We start from the raw sequence: 21,920 nt of genomic DNA, 5'->3' as shown, positions 1-21,920 counted from the left end.
ACTCTGAGAGCAGATTCAAGCATATTTTTCAAACTTTATGTTTCTTGCTTTTTATTTATTTTTTTGCAATATGGCTAATATGGAAATATGTTCTGTATGACTTCACATGTATAATTGATATCAACATGTTTGCCTTCTCAAGGGATGGGGGAGGGCCAGGAGGAAGAGAATTTGGAATTCAAAAAAAATATAAATGAATGTTAAAAATAAAGAAAAAATTTTTAAAGGAAAAAAACCATTTTAACTCAAGTTCAAAGCTCATTGGCATGGGACTCTGTCTTTATTGGTGGAGATCAGTGCCCTGCTACATGAGGTGTGAGACAGAGTTGTTGAGAGCAGAAGAGATGAGGGAAGTCTGGCTTTTCTCTGGGTGTGCTGAGTCTCTTTGGGGCAATTCTGGATTCCATCTTCAAGAGAGATGATGGATGATGCCAATCCCACTTCATGTTGCTGAAGGAAGAGAAGACTCTGGGAAGAAACCAATATAAGAAGAGTTGGCAGCCTCCATCATGTCCCTCACCCCAACTTGCGACACTGGAGACCTCAGGGATTCCCCCGTGTGTGAGATCAGGGACACTTTTGGGTGAGCTGACTTTTATCGCTCCCAGTAAGAGTGCTCCTCCACTCTGTGTTGTCTGGTATGTGTTTTCCTATGTACACTTTCTCTGATTTCTGTTTTGCTATCAGCTTGGATAAATAGGTTTCTTTGCTGTTTTGTTAAGGGTGTGTTCATTGTGGAACTGGTATTTGGTGGGAAAGGGAGTCAGGGCTTATGTAGAGAGTTTGGGGCCCTCCTTTCTCCATTAATGACCAGTGATCAGAAGTTTAGCTGGAACCTGAAAACTACATCCCCTAGACTAGTAATATTTGAGGGAAGTGATAGATATAATTCGAGTTTGGTATCCCCTCTCTCTGAGGAGAGTAGAGTGGTTAGCCTCTGCCTTCTACTTCCTGATTCTTCTGGCAGCAATTAAAGTCTACCTTGAAGAATATTTATAGCAGCTCTCTTTGTGGTGGCAAAGAATTGGAAACTCAAAGGATGCCCATCAGTTGAAAAATGGCTAAACAAGTTCTTCTATATGAATGTAATGGAATACTATTGTGCTATAAGAAATGATGAGCAGGATGATTTCAGAAAAATCTGGAAAGATTTTACATGAATTGATGCAAAAAGTGAATGAGCAGAACCAGGACAACATTGTACACAGTAACAGCAATATTGTACAACGATCACTTATGATCAACTTAGCTCTTCTCCACACTGCAGTGATCCAAGACAATTCCAAAGGATCACAACAAACACATATAGTCCAGCACCACAAATTTCCACATAGGCCATACCCAAAAATTTATACCCTATTGTGGTTCTTAAGTCTATCATCTCTCTGGCAGGATGTAGGTGGCATGATTCATCTTCAGACCTTTGGACTTATGGCTTTCTAAAGGGGGAAACAACATGGAGGAAAACATATACATTCAAGATACATGAGATTAGGTGGAAGATGACATTATAGGGGAAGAAGGCAATAACAACTGGGAGCATGAAGTATGCCAGAAAAGGCTTCCTGTAGAAGGGGACATTTGAGTTGAGTTTTAAAGGAAGTCTGAGATGCTAAGGTATAGGAGGTGAGGAGTGCATTTGGAGCGTGGAAGCAGCCAGTACGAAGGAATGGACATTGGAGATGGAAGGTTTTTTGTGAGGAACAATGAGGCTGCCAGCATCACTGGATTGTAGAGCGTATGGAGAAAAAAGCAGGAATTTAGGAAGGGGCCAAAGTCTGACCAACTTTCAGTGCCAAAACTGAGTGTTATATTTGATCCGAGGGGGAAGGGAACAGAATAAGCATTTATATAGTGCCTGCTGTTAAGTGCTTTTTACAGATATTATCTCATTTGATCCTCACAACAACCTGGGAGGTAGGGGCTGTTATTATCCCCATTATACAGCTGAGGAAACTGAAGCAAACAGAGATTAAGTGACTTGCCTAAGATCACAGAGCTAGTAAGTTTCAGAGGTCCGATTTGAACTCAGGTTTTTCTGATGTCAGGCCCAGTGCTGTATCGACTTCTTTTTGCGTGGTATGTTTTCCCTTCAAGTACCAGAGAATTATTGGGGTACTTGTTTTCTGAGTTAGACTTTGCATTTTTTAAATCCCTCAGGAGGAACATATCAGAATCAGGACTACAGAACCACCTCATGTCTATGACAGCCTTTTAAAATGACTTCCCAATTTATTGGCTTATGGCCAGGATTCCTTAGCAAATTATTGGCCTTGCAGAAATGCCAAAACCCATTGCACCCTCTGTGCACAGGCAGTCTGCAGCATTTCCTCTTAATGGAATGTCTTTCTTCTCAGCATGAACTCCCCACAATATGAAGGCAAGCCCTGCCATCCAAATTCTGATTTGACCAAGATATTATTACATCTGCATATTGCTCCCAACCTTTTTTTTTTCCCCTCATGAAAATTGGCTTGGTGTGCTTGAACTGTGAGGATGTCATTGAGTGGCTTACTTTGCATGGCCTTTGGCAGAGAAATCTTGAATAGGATGGGGAAAGCCATCTATGTCTATTCACAGCACCTTATGACTGCTCTCCATGCTTGGTGGTGGTGAAACTGCTCTCTAGAGCAGAGTCTGTGAGCTTGGTAGGCCTTGTGACATGGGTCCTCCACCTAAGGTGGCAACTTTATGTTTCTAATTTCAGAAAGCTACATCCAAAACCAAGTCCTCACCTCCATTAAGTGTCCACAGCCAGTGGTGTCCCTACCCCATTGCTTCTGCCCTCACTCGGTGTGGTATGTGCGGGTTCCTTTTTGCCCAAGGCCACATCTCCATGGCACAGCTAGGTCTGGAGTTCCTTATCAGTGGAGGTTGTCTGCTCACACACCTGACTCCCCTCACTGTCAGGGAGGTGAAAGTTCCTGTGGCTGGGGTGGAGGCCATCTCCCAACCCAGCTAGCCCCAGGGCTCGCCACTCGTCACTAGCCTGGAGGTATTTACTTTTCACAGGGACTAAATCCTGTCCTGGGATTTTCTTCAGATTTTCTCTGAGATTGTCTCAGGAGGACTGCCATTCTGTACTAACTCTTGTTTATTTTAAATTGTTCTATGTTTGCCTTGAGGCACTAGTTTGTCTTGTTTGTGGGGGAAATCTGGAGAGCTTGGAATTTTCTGACCTACTCTGCCATCTTCCCAGAATCCTCTCTATTTTGTACGTACTTAAGTAATGGCCCCTTGGGCTACTCTCCCAACTTGCACCTGTGCTCAAGGGTTGGGTCCCCAGTGGTTAGCTTAGTTTTTAGGGTTAACTGTGTAGGGTTGTACTCTAGACCCTATTACTTAGAAGCCCACATCAGCATTCTTCCCACTAACAGCCAGTAGATTTAACTAGTTTTTAGCAAAGGCATTTGCTAAGATGGTATAACATGATGAGATGAAACAAAAAATTCTTCACCACCAGCACCGAAAGAAAACAAAGCCTGGGGTACACTTTTCCAAAAATACACAGAAGTTTATAGGAAGTGTGGGCTCAAAGTTAGAATGCAGAGCTAGTGTGGCACGCAAGTAGGCAACTTGTGTGGCAGATGGGTAAATCACAACTCCTAGTTTTGAAAATTCCTTCTCCCTTCATAGAATAGCCAGCTCCCCTTGCGCTTAGCTCGCTGCTGTCTGTTTCTCTCTGGGTATTTAGGGTCATACTTCCTAAAGGCACTTCCTCCCTGTGATGACAGACCTCATTCATCTATTCTCAGTGTGTCTCTCTGCACCCAACTGAATGAGGTATCTCCTACTGGTTTAATCTCCCCAATGCCACAATCAATGAGAGATAAAGGAGAAAAAATTCTGCTCCTTCTTCTCAAGAGTGATTGCCTGGTTTTTCTTCCACTTCTGACTCTTAATTCCTAAATCTGAACTCTTTCATTAGCTAGATTGACAAAACTCCTGCAGCTATTTAGAGCCTCCTGAGACATGGCTAGCCCACCTGCATAGCCAATTGCTGTTCCCTTCTCAACCCAATCAAAGAGGTTTGCATCTTTTTTTCTTTTTTCTTTTGGAGGCAATGGGGTTAAGTGACTTGCCCAGGGTCACACAGCTAGTAAGTGTCTGAGGCCAGATTTGAACTCAGGTCCTTCTGACTTCAGGGTTGGTGCTCTGTCCACTGTGCCACCTAGCTGCCCTGAGTTTTGCATTTTGTAAAAGGATCTTAAGTTGTAGACTTAAACTTGTTTATAAATTAAAACTTCCTCATGTTACAAACTAAGTGAGGATTTAATGAAAAGACTAGGAGTCATGACTTCCCTATCTGCCCCATATTCTTTCCTGTACCAATACTATCTAGCACTGTAACTTTAGGCATAGATCATTTTTAACTTTTCCCATATATCATTTTTTGGAAAAACACACTCCATTTTTGAGGTGGAGGGGGACATTTTGTACCAACTGTTCATGTTATTTATTGTTCATGTTGTTTACCTTCATACTGAACACCATGTGATTACATTCTGGGCCTTTTGTAATTATATAAATTAAAGTTGGGGGGCAGGGCTCACCCTTATTTTTTTTTTCCTCTCCCTTATTCTTAATTTTTATGTATTTATATAGGTACATATTGTCTCTTCCCCACATAGGATGTAAACTCCTCAAGGTCAGGGAATGTTTCACTTTTGTCTTTGAATCCCTAATGTTTAATAAAGTACTGGGCACCTAATAGGTAGCTAGGTTGGACAGTGAATAGAGCTCTGGGTCTGTGTGGCATTTATTAGCTATATGATCTTGGACAAATCATTTCATCTTTGAGGCAGTTAGCAAACTCGGGATCATTGAAAACACAAAGCAGTGTCTCAAATTTGATCCATCCCAGACTGCAGACAAGACATCTGTACTCTCAGACTACATGTCAATGTGTTTTTCACCATCTCATGTTCCCTGGGTGCATGGACGGGTTGACCTTTTTTGAATGACAATGGGTCTCATTGACAAGAATTTGTAATATTCCAGGGTTTAGTACAATTAACACAGCAATGCACCAGCAGGAGCATCTGGAGAATCTCTCAATTGAGAGGAACTCTGTTCTCTCTGAATTTCACTCAAGACAGACTCCATGACATTTAGACAGTGCTCTTGATGAACCCATGAGTCCCTGCCTGGTCCTTTATTTGATCCGTATATTCATCAGGTGGTTGAAGGAAGTTATTTCCATGGTTGCATAGGTCATATAATTTTGTATGATCTTAACGTATTCATGGATCTGCTCGTGAGAGAAATATAGCAGCATTTTGAATTTTTATTTGAGGTGCATAAAGCTATTTTTCTAATCATCAAAAAATATTTCTCAGTGATATCATGAACACCTCCACTAAAGTCCTGCTCCTGTGACTAGTTAGGGTATGGATAGGATACCTTTTGCTCTGGAAGTTTATTGCAGTGGGGTACAGCCTCTGGCAGGACCTACCTAGATTGGAAAGGCTTTGAGTCCAAGTCCTAGCATTGGATTAGATTGTTCATTCAAGGACCAGTCTAACTAATTGCAGAGAGCCTTATCATCAAAGGTTGGTCCCGAGATAGTGACCTTTTCTTTTTTAAAACATGGTAATTCAGGAAACTCTATATTCAGATATTTAAAGGTTGCAGTTTGCTTTACTGCTGGCAGCTCCCCATAGTGATGAAATAACTTTTGATGTCTTGAGCCACTGAAAATGAGGACGTTATTTATCTCATGCAGTTCTGTGGCTATCCTTATCAAAAGATTACATTTGATTATTACAACAATAATTAAAATAACAACAATTCTCCTAGGCCAAATATTTCATCTTTATAATGTGACTTTGCCAATGTATTTCCCACTTATCTTTTGAATTATTGTTACTTCCTCCTGGGTCTGGAGTGATAATGATAATTAAAAGAAGAGAAAGAATGGTAATGCAGTTTTTTATGATTGTCATATTTTTCCCCTCCCTGGGAAGTCTGGGAAAGAAAGCATGCACTTGAAATGAGTGAAAAATGACATAATAAGAGAAAGATGATGAGAACTGTCTTCTATCTACTACCCTTGAGGTTGGGACTTCCTGGTTGCCATATGGGCATAAGAAGAGTGAAAGCTACTGAGGCCGAATTGATACTGAGGGGTTTCTTCCGTGAAACAAATTGGCTGTGGCCTGAGGCGTGAGTGCTAAGAGCCAGGACTGCCAAGATCACTCTGGACTGAGAATGGGCAGTTATTGAGAGTCTGTTTGGCTGGTGAGGAAGGAGGTTAAAAACGAAACAAAACAAAACCACAACCGTGCTTTCTTCCCAGTTTTTCCCTGTTATAACACAGAGATACAATCCCTGCATTTATTACCTTTTAAAAGTCGAGGGTGTGGGCTCAGGAGCTTCCCTTTGCTACCTTAAAGATCTTGGAGGTCAAGAGGAAAGAGGTTTAATAAACAGTTGGAGGGAGATGGCTCCATATAAAGTGCTTTACTTTTTTTTTTCCCCATTCTATTTTGTCATGTTCAATAAACTTTGGGATTATAATAGGCTGAATATATCAAGTCCTGTGAAAATAACAGGTCATGACTAGAAAGGAAAGAGCCCAAATAATGAGAAGAATGTGGGATACGTTAAAGTTGTGCATAAGATTTCATAGATTTAATTTTTTTTAATTTTATGAAATATGTTTATTTTGTTAAATATTTCCCAACTACATAAAAAACTAACATTCATATTAAAAAGTTTTGAGTTTCAAATTCTCTCCCTCCCTCCTGCCCCTCCCCCACCTCTTGCCTTGTCAGGCAAGCAATATGTTGTTTATTATACATGTGAAGTCATGCAAAATATATTTCCATATTAGCCATGTTGCAAAATAAAACACAGACCAAAAAAAAAATGAGAAAAATAAAGTGAAAAAAGTATGTTTCAGTGAATGTTGAAAACTAACTATATATTAATTAAAAAAAAAGAAAAAAGTATGCTTCAATCTGCCCTTAGAGTTCACCAGTTCCCCTCTGGAGGTGGATAGCATTTTTCATCAGGGGTTCCTTGGAATTGTCTTGGATCATTGTCTTGACTAAATGGCTTTCTGTCACAGTTGATCATCCTTACTCTATTGCTGTTACTATGTACAATGCTCTCCTCGTTCTGCTCATTTCACTTTGCATCAATTCATAGAGATTTTTTCTGAAACCACCCCACTCATTATTTCTTATAATACATTAGTACTCCATCACAATTATATACCACAGCTTGTTGAGCCATCCCCCAATTGATGAGCATCCCCTAAATTTCCATTTCTTCACCACCACAAAAAGAGCTGCTATAAATATTTTTGTAGATAAAAGTTCTTTTCCCTGTTCTTTGATCTCTTTGGGATACAGACCTAGCAGTGGTATTGCTGGGTCAAAGGGTATACAGTTTTATAGCCCCATGAGTATAGTTCCAAATTGTTCTCTATGGTTGGATTGGTTCACAACTCAATCAACAAAGCCTTAGTGTCCCAATTTTCCATATCCCCTCCAACATTTGTCATTTTCCTTTTCTGTCACGTTAGCCAATCTGGTAGGTATGAAGTGGTATCTCAGAATTGTTTTAATTTGCATTTCTCTAATCAGTAATGATTTAGAGCATTTTTTCATGTGACTGTTGATAGTTTTGATTTCTTCTTCTGAAAACTGTGTATTCATATCTTTTGACCATTTATCATTTGGGGAATGGCTCGTAATTTTATAAATTTGGCTCATTTCCCTATATATTTGAGAAGTGAAGCTTTTATCAGAGAAACTTACTATAAAAAATTTTCCCCAGTTTCCTTCTAATTTTGGCTACATTGGTTTTGTTTGTGCAAGAGTTTTGTTTGTGCAAAATCAAAATTATTTATTATACTTTGTATAATTCTCTCTATCTCTTATTTAGTCATAAACTCTTCCCTTATCCACAGAGTTGACATGCTCCCCTAACTTACTTATGATATCACCCTTTATGTCCAAATCACTTATCCACTTTGATTTTATCTTGGTAAACAGTGTAAGATGTTGGTTTATGCCTAGTTTCTCCAAACTGCTTTGTGGTTTTCCCAGAAGTTTTTGTTAGATGGTGAGTTCTTACCTTAAAAGCCTGGGCCTTTGGGTTTATCAAATGCTAGATAATTATGGTCATTTGCTACTGTATATTGTGTACCTAATCTGTTCCACTGATCCACCACTGTATTTCTTAGCCAGTACCAGTTTTGATTATTAATACTTTATAGTACAGTTTGTGATCTGGTATGACTGGGCCACCTTCCTTCACATTTTTTCCCTCATAAATTCTCTTGATATTCTTGGCCTTTTGTTCTCCCAGATGAATTTTATTATATTTTCTAGTTCTATAAAACTCACAAATCTCTTTTTCTGACCTAAGTTGTTTTGGGCTGGAACAATATCTCACCCTGACCTTTTGTTGGCTCTACCACTTCAGAATTCTATTTAAGGCTTTATTTTAAAGTTGGTTGGAGGTTGTTTAAAGTTGTTTGAATATTAGGAGAGCTCAGCTCATGATTTCATATATTTTCTATTTTGAGAACTATGTAATCCCCCCTCCCCCCAGCTTAAATTCAAGCCCAGCCAGTATTGATTTGAATTGCTCCACGCAACAATTTATGACTTTGAGCTGGGGTCATATAGGGAGTACCCTACACAGAGTGACTTCTGGTGGCCAGAGAGGAAACCTCAACAATTTGAGAGCAAGGGAGGACTGAGGTGTGTACTAGGCTGGTGGCTCAAGGAGAGGACCAAACTTATGCACAACTCACAGAATAATTAATACAGTGACATGCTATCATCCGATAAGTTTAAAAATGGCAGCCTACTGGCTGATTTACTGCAGTGCCCCAAGCATCACATGGCCTTGTACCAAATGTCAAGTAAAGGTTCATGCAAACTGTGACCCCAAATTTTTTTTAAAGAAAGCAATCTAATTTACTTAAAACACCACCACCACCACTATTTTCTCTGAATTGAATCATGAATGTATATAGCTCTTTGGAGTTTGTAACTCAGAGCTACCAAAATCAGAGTTTAAAAACTCTGTCTCTTGCTATAACTTTTCTCTTAAGAAGCACCCTGGCCCTAATATTTGTTTTGCATATATGTGTTTTTCTCTCCCTCTTCCCCCCTCCCCCAGGTCAGCTGGTGGAAGATATTCCTATTAAAGAGAAAAAATTGGTTAAGCATGAATCCTTTGGTCAATCTGGAAAAAGCATCTACACCATTGCTGGCTGTATGTACCTTCTTTCACCCCATTCCCCACACCTCTATGGGAATTATAGTCTCTGGAATATAGGGGGTATCTTGTCTCTCTGAGTGAGGCACATCTAATTCCTCTGGGTTAGAGAAATTCACAGCTTTAATTGTCCGTAAATAACTAGTTACTAGACAATCTTGGAGATAGTTTTAAGCCATAGTTATAAGCCTAGAACCAGGTCGCCCCAGTTCACTGTGGGACATGGCCTACTTTCCTAAACACCTTTGACTGATGATTTACCCTTGCTTTGGCCTGGAGAAGGCACCCAGCAATTGGGCTAGGCTAATTTAGTTTTTGTGTGTTTCTTGTGAGGGCACCACTATCATCCTAGTGACCCAGGTTCGCCATCTTGGAGTAAACCTTGACTCTTGGCTTTTCCCTTTCTCTCATCCATCCCATCCAATCTGTTGTCAAATATTGTTCATTCTTCCTCCTCCCTTTCCCCTCTTTGCTTCTCTCAGCTCACACAGCTGCCACCCTGGTTCAGGCTTTCATCACCTCTCCTCCGCTCATTTCCAATAGCCTCTAATGTCCCCCCCCCACCCCACCTCCAGCCTCTCCTCTTTGTAAACTGTCCACTTGGCTGCTAACTTGATATCCCTAAAGAATCAGCCTGCCCAAGAAACTCCAGTGGCTCCCTATACTCCCTTGTGTCTTCTGGAAATTAGAGCCCTTCAGGATGCATGTCACTCTCCTCTAAGCATTCTGCTGGTCAGTCAAATCAGCCTAACTGTAATTTCCGTTACATGACACACCATCTTCCACAGCCATACCTTTGCTTCAATTCTCTCTATGGCTAGGATGCACCTTTTCCACACACAACCCTCAAGTTTATCTTGACAGATCCCCTCCTCACTCACAGTTGATTATTAGTATTCTATCTGCTGCTGGTCCCCAGAAATGACTTTGTAGGTTTTTAGGATCATAGAATCACAGATTGAAAGCTTGAGGGGACTCAAGAGGCCATCTAGTTCTTAAAAATAGTCAAGCTTATACGTATTTTATATTTGCTTTTCTGTAACAGTCCTTCTGTCAAGACTTAACCTGGCATCTTTGCAAAATGGCCAGAGTCAGCAAAGACCCTGGAAGCTATATTCCTTTCTAGTGTGGTAAGAGAGGAAACGAACAGACCTGGAGGGTGAGGTTTTCTCCCCACAGTGGGCGTCTATGAGGATCTCTCTAGGAGGGAGGGAACTGGGCTTCCCAGACATGTGGAGCAGCCTGAAGGACATTACCCACTTCTGTTCCTGGTAGAATGGAAGGGCAGAAGCTAAAATGGAAAGGTATAAATCTATGAGATGGGGTGGGGGGTCGTTTGTTGGTTTTACTTTTTTTTTTTTTTTGGCTAGACAATGGGGTTAAGTGACTTGTCCAGGGTCACACAGCTAGTAAGTGTCAATTGTCTCAGGCAAGATTTGAACTCAGGTGCTCCTGACTCTAGGGCCAGTGCTCTATCCACTGTGCCATCTAGCTACCCCTGGTTTTACTTTTTTTTTTTTTTTTAGCTAGGCAATTGGAGTTAAGTGACTTGCCCATAGTCACACAGCTAGGAAGTATTATGTGTCTAAGGTCGGATTTGAACTCAGGTCCTCCTGACTCCAGGGCCACTGCGCCACCTAGCTGCCCCTTGGTTTTATTTTTCAAAAATCTATAGTGTTCGTTTAAGGCACTGAAGAACTGAAAACAAAACAAAACAAAAAACCAGACACCCCCAGATACCCTTGAGATGGGTACAATTGGCCCTAATTTTCAGCATATCTAATCTTATTTCTCACAAACACCCTTTCCTTAGCATTATCTTATGCTCCTTTGGGGTACAAAGGTGCAGGATCGGTCTGGGAGGCACACAGGGGAGAGTGACCTTCCCAGCCACCCAGTCTATGGCCAGAATTTTCTCTCCCTGACTCGGGGACAAAAGCCATTGATATGTTTAATGACTATACTTCCAAGGACAGAATTATTAAGAAAAACAAGTGAGATAACATGGAAAATGCTTGGCAAACTTTAAAACTACTAGCTAGATACATTTAAGTACTGTTAGCTATTATGAGCCTGGGGTCTTTCAAACTTCCCTTCATCTTAAGACCACAAGCTTGGCCTGTTGCTACCTTGTAGTGGTTGGTTAAAAGTTGTTTTCCCCAATAACATGTAAGGTCTTCAAGGGTAAAGGTTATGAAGTGCCTGGCAGACAGTGGCTGCTTAGTGGATCCTTTTTTATTTGAATTGAATTGTGTGTGGTTTACAGGCCTCCATGAACAACTTTAAAATATTCATTTTGAGCAAATTGGAACGGTATTGGTATAGTCAGAAAAACATTGGCTTTGGACTCAAAAGAGCCCAGTACTGCTGCTTACCCGTAGTGTGACTTGTGAGGGAAGACAAGTCATTTTTCCTTTCTGGGTCTGTCTCCGCATCTGTAAGATGAGGAAATTGAATTAAATTATCTTCAAGGTATATTTTAGCATAAATCCTTTGGTCTATGAGTGCTTGCCCAAAAGAGTGTCTTTCACATGCCCTTCATAACTACTTTGTACTACTCCTTCTGCATAAATTTATGAAAGGGTCCTTGAAGGGCCAGGATCTAATCACAGAAAAGCCCGCTACTGCCCCCACCCCCACTCCATGAGGTGTTAAACCTTTAAACCAAGTGCTTAGTTTACCAACTGCACAGTCAAGTGCTTTCAGACTGTTATTATCAAGAATTTAACAATGTAAGAAACTGGTAGCAAGTAGAAAATCTATTAGGAAAGTCTAGATATGATTATTACTTTTTCATTATTCCAGGTTAAGTTTTATTTTAAGTATTCAAATTTAAAAATTAACACCTGTATAATTTTTTCCTAGATGAAAATGAATTGGCAGTTTTAACTACAGATTTTCATTTTTATTATGGCACTCTGGGATTGCTGTCAACTTCTTTAACTAAAGTAAGTATTTTTTTTCCCTAGAGAAAGAAGAGTAAGAGACAACTCTTAGTCTGTGTAAGGACCATTTGCTGATTGGTGGGCATATACAATACATGGTGTTGAGGTCCAATACTCATTGCCTGTGTGGCCATGGATAAGTCATTTCTTCCTTTGTACTAACTTGCACTTTTTGTTTTTTAGTTATTTCATTCGTGTCTAACTCTTCTTGAGTTGACCCCATTTGGGGTTTTCTTGACAAAGATACTGGAGTGGTTTGCCATTTCCTTCTCCAACTCATTTTACAGATGAGGAGACTGAAGCAAGCAGGGTTAAGTGACTTGCTCAGGATCACACAGCTAGTAAGTGTCTGAGGCCAGATTTGAACTCAGGAAGATGATTCTTCCTGACTTCAGGTCTGGCACTCTCTCCACTGCACCACCCAGCTGCCCATCTTTTCAGCTTCCTTTTAAGGCAGCTAGGTGGTACCACAGTGCATAGAGCACTGGTCAAGAAGGTCTTTGTTCGGGGCAGCTAGTTGGCGCAGTGGATAGAGCACCGGCCCTGAAGTCAGGAGGACCTGAGTTCAAATCCGACCTCAGACCAAACACTTGACACGTATTAGCTGTGTGACCTTGGGCAAGTCACTTAACCCCGATTGCCTCACTAAAAAAAACAAACAAACAAACAAAAAAGGGTCTTTGTTCAAATCTGTTCGTTCAAATTTGTTCAAAATGGGGATCATAATAGCGCCTACCTCACAGGGTTGTTGTGAGGATCTCACTGTTCCTGGCACCTAGTAAGCATTATATAAATGTTTATTTCCTTCCCCCTTTTAAGTGTTATCTTCCCCTATTGGAGTGTAAGCTAGTTGAGGGCAGGCACTGTCTTCTTTTTATGTTTAGCACATAATTCCCAGTTTAGCACAATGCCTGAGGACACATAGTAAGCACTTAGAAATGCTTGTCGATTGGACTCAGCTTGACTCAATCAGTGCAGGGTTATTATCATTATTCTGTTGCTCTCGTGACACTTGGTCATCTTCTCTAGCAGAGCTGCCTTTCTTCAGTCACCTACTTCACACCTCACTCTTGCTTACTTCACATATCCAATCAGTTGCTAAGTCTTATAATTTCTTTTTCCATACCATCTCATGTGTACATCCCCTCATCTCTTCTCACAGAAACATCGTCCTTTTTCAAACCTGCATCACCTCTTGCTTGGATGTGCAGTAACCCGCTAATTGGTCTGCCTGCCTCAGGTCTCTCCAGACCACAGTCCCTCCCCTGCATAGCCACCAGTTCAAGTTTCAGTAAACTCCGGTATTGCCTTATTACCTCTAAAATGAAATGTAAATTCCTTTGTGTGGTTTCTCTTCCTAATCTGGCCCCTTCTTACCTTTCCAGGCTTCTTACTCATGACTCTCCTTCATGGACTATATGATCCAGCTGCATGGGCCTATGTGCTGTTCTACACACACACACACACACACACACACACACACACACACACACAGACATGGTGCTCCTGTGTGTTCTATGTATGTGTGTGTCATCTCTCTTTTTATGGAAAAAATAGCTGCTCTCTGAGTTCATGCGGTAGGTAACTGCTGCCAAAATATATTTATCACAATGCAGAAATTTTAAAAAGGTACAAATTTAGGTTTTATTATTATGCTCAAGTATAGGTTCAGGCCTCAGAGAAAACAAATCACCTGAACAATCATTAGGATTCTAACCAGGACTCTTATAGGCAAAATTATGTCAGAGTGACAGAGGAATAATTCTTTTCTACATGACAATTGTTGTACATGCCTCTTAGGTCATACAAGTTAGAGAAAAGATACATCCCAAAATCCCATGCTTCCTTCAGTGCCATCTCATACATCCCCTAAGGAAACAAACTTCACAAACTCTATGGGTAAACTAATTCAGTTAGAGATTAAACTGCGTTGAAAAGATTCACAAACACAGCAATTACAAGGGAAGATTGGCATGTCCACAAGATAACCAAGAGGATTCAGAGGCTGGGAAATATGTGAATTTCACCAGTTAACTAGGAGAGCTCACAAATAAGCAAATACTCAGGAATGTCAGTGTTCCCTTATTTCATGAGTCAGATTTTAGTCAGGTAGGGTTAATGTTAACAGAAGATAGGCTTTCCGTTAACCAAAAGTTAGAGGACAAATAAAAGGAAATAAAAAATAAAAAATTCCCATTATGCTGTCATGAAGATGTAAGTAAGAACTATTCACTTATGTTTTTATGTTCCTCATCCTGCAAGGCAAAGAGTAACTACTTAATAAGTACTTATTGATTGATTGATTGATTGATTACTAGTGTTGAGCATTAAAAAAAAGACAATTGTGAAAATAATTACAACTTTGGTGCCAGCTTTTGGTATCAAGGATGAAGAGGTAGAGAAATTCCACAAAGACCTTGACAAGATGTTCTGAATCAAGTCTACTTTGTGTATATGTATAGAATAATAATAATAATATAATAGTTAGCACTTATGTAGTGCTTTAAAGTTTGCAAAACACTTTATAAATCTATCTCTTCTGATCCTCACAACAAGCCTGGGAGGTAGGTACTAGCATGCCACCGAGCTGCTGTATACATATATGCACATGTACAGGATCCAACTGGCCAGTTCCAGTTGAACAACACAACTCCCTTTCTTCCTTCCTTCTTTCCTTTCTTCCTTTCCTTTTTTTAAAAATTAATTTATTTATTTTTAGTTTTCAACACTCACTTCCATAAGATTTTGAGTTTTTTAAATTTTCTCCCCCTCCCTCTCCTCTCCCCCCCTTCAAAACGGCATGCAATCTGATATAGGCTCTACTTATACATTCATATTAAGCACCTTTTCCCATTAGTCATAATGTAAAGAAGAATTAGAACCAACAGAAGGAACCACGAGAAAAAAGAAACAAAACAAAACAACAAAAGAAAAGGAGAGCAAATAGTATGCTTCCATCTGCATTCAGACTCCATGGTTCTTTTTCTGGATGTGAATGGCATTTTCCATCATGAGTCTTTTGGAGTTGTCTTAGATCCTTCCATTGCTGAGAAGAGCTAAGTCTATCAAAGTCAGTAATAGCAAAATGTGACTGTTACTAGTGACCGATGTTTATAAGAGAGAGAAAAAAATTGAAAAGCAGCAGAAACCAAGCTTGATAATCATGCCCAAATGAGCTACGTTATCTCAAGAATATTCATAGTTGAATTTAGTAGGAAGAAAACAAAAAAATGAAAAATGGAGCACAGTTGTTGATTGTGTGTGTATATATGTTATAGAAATTATTTTTTTGTTTGTTTTCTTTTTTTTATAGAAATTATTTAAAGTTAAATTATTGCATTTGGATTTGCCATCTCAGTCCCAGTTGTGTTATGTAAAAAAATTAAAATGGTACCTTTTATGGGTCAGGCCTACATCAGGAATATACAGGAGTTCAAGCTTAAGAGTAGGATGCAATGAAAATCTTGTGTACCACATAACATCCAATAAAAAAAAGTTAACAGTCAAAGAGGGATTTAGTAAGGATACAGAACAAATTTAGGTGTATGCTATTCCTCTTGAGTTCTACATTTGTCACAACAGTGTCAGTGTTTAGTCAGAAAGCTGTATGAGGGTTCCATAGAAGCTAAGGGTCACCAGCTCCTTATAGACTGGACCTTTTACCCCAAGGTAACCAGGAAACTCTATCAACAGCTAAATCCCCAGTACTCTAGTCTAGACCAATGAAATCCAAAGGACAATTCCTTGCCCCTTTAAGGAAAAAAAACACAGCCCTTTCTACATGAAACAAATAATTTCCAGATTTATGTCCCCACCATTAAGCCCTCCTTTATAACAAAAACATTTTAAGAAAAACTTATCAACAAAATTCCCCTATCTCAAAGCATATGCAGTATGTCGTATTTGCAGCTACCCACCTCTCTACTGAGAGAAGGGAAATATGTTTTATTATCTGCTTTCCAAGACCAAGATTGGTCATTGTAATTCAGCTGTCTTTTTTGTTTTTGTAAAAAACAAAACAAAACAAAACAAAAAACCTTCCCTGTTTTGATGTACATTATTGTAGGCATTATGTATGTTTTTCCTGATTCTGCTTTTTTTGCTGTGTGTCTGTTCATACAAGTCCTCCCATGTTCCTTTGAATTCCTCATAGTCATTTTTTCTTATCGTGAAATAATATTCCATTACATTCGTAGAGTACCATTTGTTCAATCATTCCCTAATCTGTTTCCAGTTGTGTTTTTTTGTTTGGTTTTCTTTAGTTTTGGTTCTTTGCTGCCACAAAGAAAATTATCAACAGTTTAGTGAATTTTCTTACTCTCCTGCATATGTTAAAATTCTTTGTGCAAGATTTCTTTGTACATCAAACCATAGAGATACCAGTCACCTTCTGATTATTAATAGTAAGTGAGATATAAAATAGGAAAGTATATACTCACCATAAATGTTTACCATTGCCATGGAAGATGCTCTGTGCAAGGTCAAATAGAAGGGGAATTTCCTGTAAATGGCTAAATCCTCCAGATACTTTCTGTTTGGAAGTCTATCAGCTGCTCTGCTCCAACTCTCTGAATATCATGTCTCTCCCAGGCTAAGCTAATCACCTGAAAGCTCATCCAATGGAAGGTTGATTCAGCTTTGCTATTGAATGCCTTCTCAGCACTTTCAATGCCTCTCTCCTCTAATTGGAGGGCTGGAGGGCAAAGCAAAAAACTCCCAGAGCCTTCCTTTATAGAGGGCTCAGAACTTTCCAGCTTAATACATTTCCCATCAGCCCCTTTCCTTGGTTTAGACTCCATGTGAGAGGGTACCCTCTGGTGTCTTCTCCTCTTCCTAACTTTTCAGCTTCATTTTATGTATTTTTCCCTCATTTGATTATAAGCTTCTTGAGGGCAATAACTATCTTTTCTTTTTCTTATTTGTATCCCCAGCACTTAGCACAGTGCCAGGCACACAGTAGGTGCTTAATAAATGTTTATTGGCTATTGTTTATGGATGATATTTTGTTGATTGCAACAAGCCCTCAAGATTTCTTTAATAAGATCTATGGTTACTCATCTTCATCATCATTAGACATTACATGTATCATCTCCCATATAGGAATGTAAAAAATTTAACCATATTATTGAGTCACTTTTGAGTTCTCTTTCATTGTTACCTTTATATGCATACTTGGAATGAATGCTTTTATGAGTTTATGAATGCTTAGAAGTCCTCTCATTAAATATCCATTTTTTTCCTTGAAGGATTATCTCATTTTTTTTTCTGGGCAGGTTATTCTTGGTTGTAATCCTAGTTCCTTTGCCCTCCAGAATATAATTTTTCAAGCCCTTTGTTTCTCTAATGTGGAGGCTGCTAAATCTTGTGTGATCCTGACTTTGGCTCCACAATATTATAATTATTTCTTTCTGGCTGCTTGCAGTATTTTCTCCTTGACCTGGAAGGTCTAGAATTTGGCTGTAATATTCCTCGGAGTTTTCATTTTGAGATCTTTTTCAGGAGGTGATCAGTGAATTCTTTCAATTTCTATTTTGCCCTCTGGTGCTGAGATATTGGGGTAGTTTTCTTTGATGATTTCTTGACATATGATGACTAGGCCTTTTTCTTTTTTAATCATCATGATTTTAGGTAGTCCAATAATTCTAAAACTATCTCTCCTCAATCTAATTTCCAGGTCAGTTGTTTTTCCTATAAGATATTAAACATTTTCTTCTATTTTTCATTCTTTTGACTTTGCTTTATTTTTTCTTGATGTCTCATGGAGTCATTAGCTTCCACTTGCCTTAATTTTTCTAATTTTTAAGGAATTATTTTCTTCAGTGAGCTTTTGTACCTTTTTTCCATTTGACATATTTGGCTTTTTAATTTTCTTCAGTGAATTTTTGAACCTCCTTTTCCATTTGGCCTAGTCTCCTTTTAAAGGAGTTCTTTTCTTTAATGAATTTTTGTGTCTCTTTTACCATTAGACCAATTCTGGTTTTTTTAAGGTGTTATTTTGTTCAATATTTTTGTGCCTCTTTTGCCAGCTGTTAATTCTCTTTTCATAATTTTCTTGCATCGCTCTCATTTCTTTTCCCATTTTTTTCCCTCTGCCACTCTTATCTCTTTCTTTAACTCTTCAGGAATCCTTATTGGGCTTGTGTCCAGATAGCATTTTTTAAGGCTTTGGTTGTAACTGTTTTCACATTATTGTATTCTTCTGAGTTTGTGTCTTAGTCTTCCCTACCACCATAGTAGCTTTTTATGGTGTGGCAGGTGAAAGATGAAATGACTGAAGAAACAAAAGTTTGATACCTGGCTTACAAATTTTTTCTCCTCCGACTAGGAGACTTCAACATAAGTACTGGTTCTCCTATACCTAACTACCCTAACCACTAAGTTCCTCAATCTACTCTCCTCTCATGAGATACTCCTCTAACACAAACAAAGATGGTCATATGCTCAGTCTTGCCATCATCTACAAATATACCACTTCTGTGTTCAAGAATTCTGAAATCCTCTTGTCTAACAATCATCTATTGGCTTTTCACCTCTCCTGCTTGCCTACCTGCTGTTCATCCCCACCATGACCTCCAGTCCCTTGACCCCCTCAGTTCTCACTTAGGCCATCTCCCCTTTACTGGCCACTCTCTCTTCTCCCCTTCTTGACTTCTTCGTGAGTGAATTCAATTCTACACTGTCCTCCCTCGCCGCCTCCATATTGCCAGTTACGTCCAGTCAAGCCTCAGCCTTGGATCATCCCCACCTTTAGTGGCCTTTACTCCTCCTCACTCTGTCCACTGAGAGCCTGGCATCATATTGTACAGAAAAAAAATTTGAGGCCATTTGCTGTGAACTTCCTCTTTTTCCATCTTACTCATCTCCTGTAACTTGGGTGCCTTGTGCCACTCTTTCCTCCTTCACCCCTGTTTCATATGATGAAGTAGCCTTATTCCTTTCCAAGGCTAACCTCCTATGTACCCAAGTGATCCTATTCAATCCCATCTCTTCCAACAGATTGCTCCCTCTTTAATCCCCGCTTTCAGTTATTTACCATCTCTCCCTCTTTACTGGCTCATTTTCTACTGTCTACAAACATGTCTGTGTCTTCCCTTTCCTCAAAAAACAAAAACAAAAACAAACCCTCACTTGATCCCTCCATCCCTGCTAATTATCATCCTGTTTCTTGTAGCCTTTACTAAGTGCCTTTACTTTCTGTCCTCTCACTTTCTTCTTAACCCCTTACAATCTGGCTTTCAACCTCATCATTCCACCAGAACTTTCTCCACAGTTACCAGTGATCTCTTCATTGCCAAATCCAGGGCAATCCTCATTCTCCTTGACCTGTCTGCAACCTTTGGCACTGTTGACCATTCTGCCCTCCTTAATACTATCTTCTCTCTAGGTTTTTGGGACCCTGCTTTCCTAGTTTTCCTCCCACCTATCTGACCACTCCTCTGTGTCCTTTGCTAGATCCTCCGCCAAATCCCACTCTTATTTTAGGTGTCCTTCAGGGTTATGTCCTGGTCCTCTTCTCTTCTCGCTCTATACTATCTCATTTGGTCACCTCATCAGCTCCCATGGATTTAATTACCATCTTTATGCTGATGATTCTCAAATATATCTTTCCTGCCCCAATCTCTCTACTGACCTCCAATTTCGCATCTCCAACTGCCTCTCACATATCTCAAACTGGATGTCCAGTAGACATCTTGAACTCAACTTGTCTGAAACAGAACTCCTTATTCTCCCCTCCCCCCACCCCCTGCCCCCAGTCGAACCCTCCCACCCTCCTACCTTCCCTACTGCTGTAGAGGGCAATACCATCTTGCCAGTCCCTCAGGCTCACAACCTAGGGATCATCCTGGATTCTTCACTATCTTTCGTCCCCCCTATCCACCCTGTTGCCAAGGCCTGTCAATTTCACCTTTGTTTCAACATCTCTCATAGATGTCCTCTTCTCTCTTCCGACACTGCCACCACTCTCAGACCCTCACCGCCTCACATCTGGACGATTACATAGTCCACTGATAGGTCTGCTTGCCTAAAGTCTCTCCCCACTCCAGTCCATCCTCTATTCAGCCACTAAAGTGATTTTTCCTAAAACCCAGGTCTGATCATGTCACCCCTCAATAAACTCCATTGGCTTCCTGGTACCTCCTGGAGCAAATACAAAATGCTCTATTCAGACCTACCTTTCTAATCTTCTTATATCTTACTGCTTGATGCATACTCTTTGATCCAGTGACACTGGCCTTCTGGCTATTATTCCTTGAACAACACTCCATCTCTCGGTTCTGGGCATTTTCCCTGGCTGTCCCCTCATGCCTGAAATGCTCTCCCTTCTCTGTTCAGGCTACTGATCTCCCCAGCTTCCTTTAAGTTCTAACTAAAATCCCACTTTCCACAGGAAACCTTTCCTTACCCCTGTTTTAATGATTTCCTATTTATTTTGTAAATAACTTGCACTGTATACGTTTGTTTGCACGTTGTCTCCCCAATTAGACTGTGAGCTCCTTGAGGTCAGGGGCAGTCTTTTGTCCCTTTTTGTATCCCCAGCACTTAGCATAGTGCCTGGTACATAGTAGGTACTTAATAAGTGTTTATTAAATTGAATTGAATTAATAATAGAGTTATAATGACAATGATAAAATTCTCATATGGAACATAATTATAGCAGTAAAAGAGGATGAGAGAGGTAAAAACTATTGTTTCTTTCTCCCTATATGCTAGCCTTTAGGGTTTTAAACTTTCCAAAAACTAAGAAGGGCAAAGATTTCACCTTCTGGTTCTCCAGACCATTCCCTTTGCCTAAGCTACTATTATGTTGTAAATTAGTCACCATGGGAAGTTGTGGCTTAGTTTTCAGGTCATTCTTTATTCTCTTAGAACTTATTCCTAAGGCATCCTCTCTAGCAGTGAATTAAATACTTAATTTTTTGGATTTTTGCTTTAAAAGCTTTAGCTGAGAACTATATTAAGCTAAAAAAGAGTCAATTTATTAACATTTCTAAGTGCCTTCATATCATTTAATCCTCACCTCCAAAGTGACTCCTTAATTTTCAATGTGAAATACAACTCATTTAATCTTCGCAACTGTTTTCCCCTTAGATTGCAGAAGAAATTCCTGTGACAAAAGACTCAGCATTAATGTTTGAAAGTGTTGGAAATGTTATGATAGTATCTCCAGGGAAGGATGTGGATGATCAAAGCTATGATTTCACACTATGTTGTGTGAATATGCAGTATGTGCTCATGGAACTTGAGATTGGCTTAAAAAGTTGCAAGGTATGGAATAATGTAGTTTGTGTTTGTTGTTTTTAAAATGTGTCCTTAGGTTTCTTATTCCTGTTTATCAACAGTGATTTTGTTTATCCCTTAATCAAGTGTGAGTTCAAATTGGCTGTTGGGAAATGTGAGTTTGCCCCTAATATGATGAATAATGACATAAGGTTTTATGGAATGTAACATGTTACATTCCATAAAACCTCATACGGCCCCTTAATAGAGGGGCCAGTTAGAATCTATTAAAATTTTTTTTTGAAATAGCATTTTATTTTTTCCAATTACATGTAAAGACAATTTTAACATTCATTTTTAATAAAATGTTGAGTTCCAAATTTTTTCCCTCCCTCCCTAAGATGGTAAGCAATTTGATATGTAGGTTATATATGTACAATCATGTAAAACCTATTTCCTTATTAGTCATGTTGTGAAAGAAGAAATAGTTTGCAAAAGGAAAAAAAACATGAAAAA

The 21,920-nt window shown here is 39.5% G+C and overlaps 1 protein-coding gene across 1 annotated transcript in view; it reads left to right on the top strand.

Moving 5' to 3' along the window:
* CATSPERD (cation channel sperm associated auxiliary subunit delta) overlaps window positions 1-21,920 on the top strand; it is a 128,029-nt gene that overhangs the window by 65,968 nt on the left and 40,141 nt on the right. Inside the window, exons 10-12 of the mRNA XM_027851293.1 lie at window positions 9,142-9,237; window positions 12,106-12,188; window positions 21,276-21,452. Coding sequence (XP_027707094.1) covers window positions 9,142-9,237; window positions 12,106-12,188; window positions 21,276-21,452 — 356 coding nt within the window. The remainder of the gene's footprint in view (window positions 1-9,141; window positions 9,238-12,105; window positions 12,189-21,275; window positions 21,453-21,920) is intronic.

This window comes from Vombatus ursinus, unplaced genomic scaffold (assembly GCF_900497805.2).
Source record: "Vombatus ursinus unplaced genomic scaffold, bare-nosed wombat genome assembly UNPS02009173.1, whole genome shotgun sequence".
NCBI classification, from domain to species: Eukaryota; Metazoa; Chordata; class Mammalia; order Diprotodontia; family Vombatidae; genus Vombatus; species Vombatus ursinus.
Note: the sequence above shows the minus strand (reverse complement) of the source record. Positions and strands in the feature narration are given on the sequence as shown.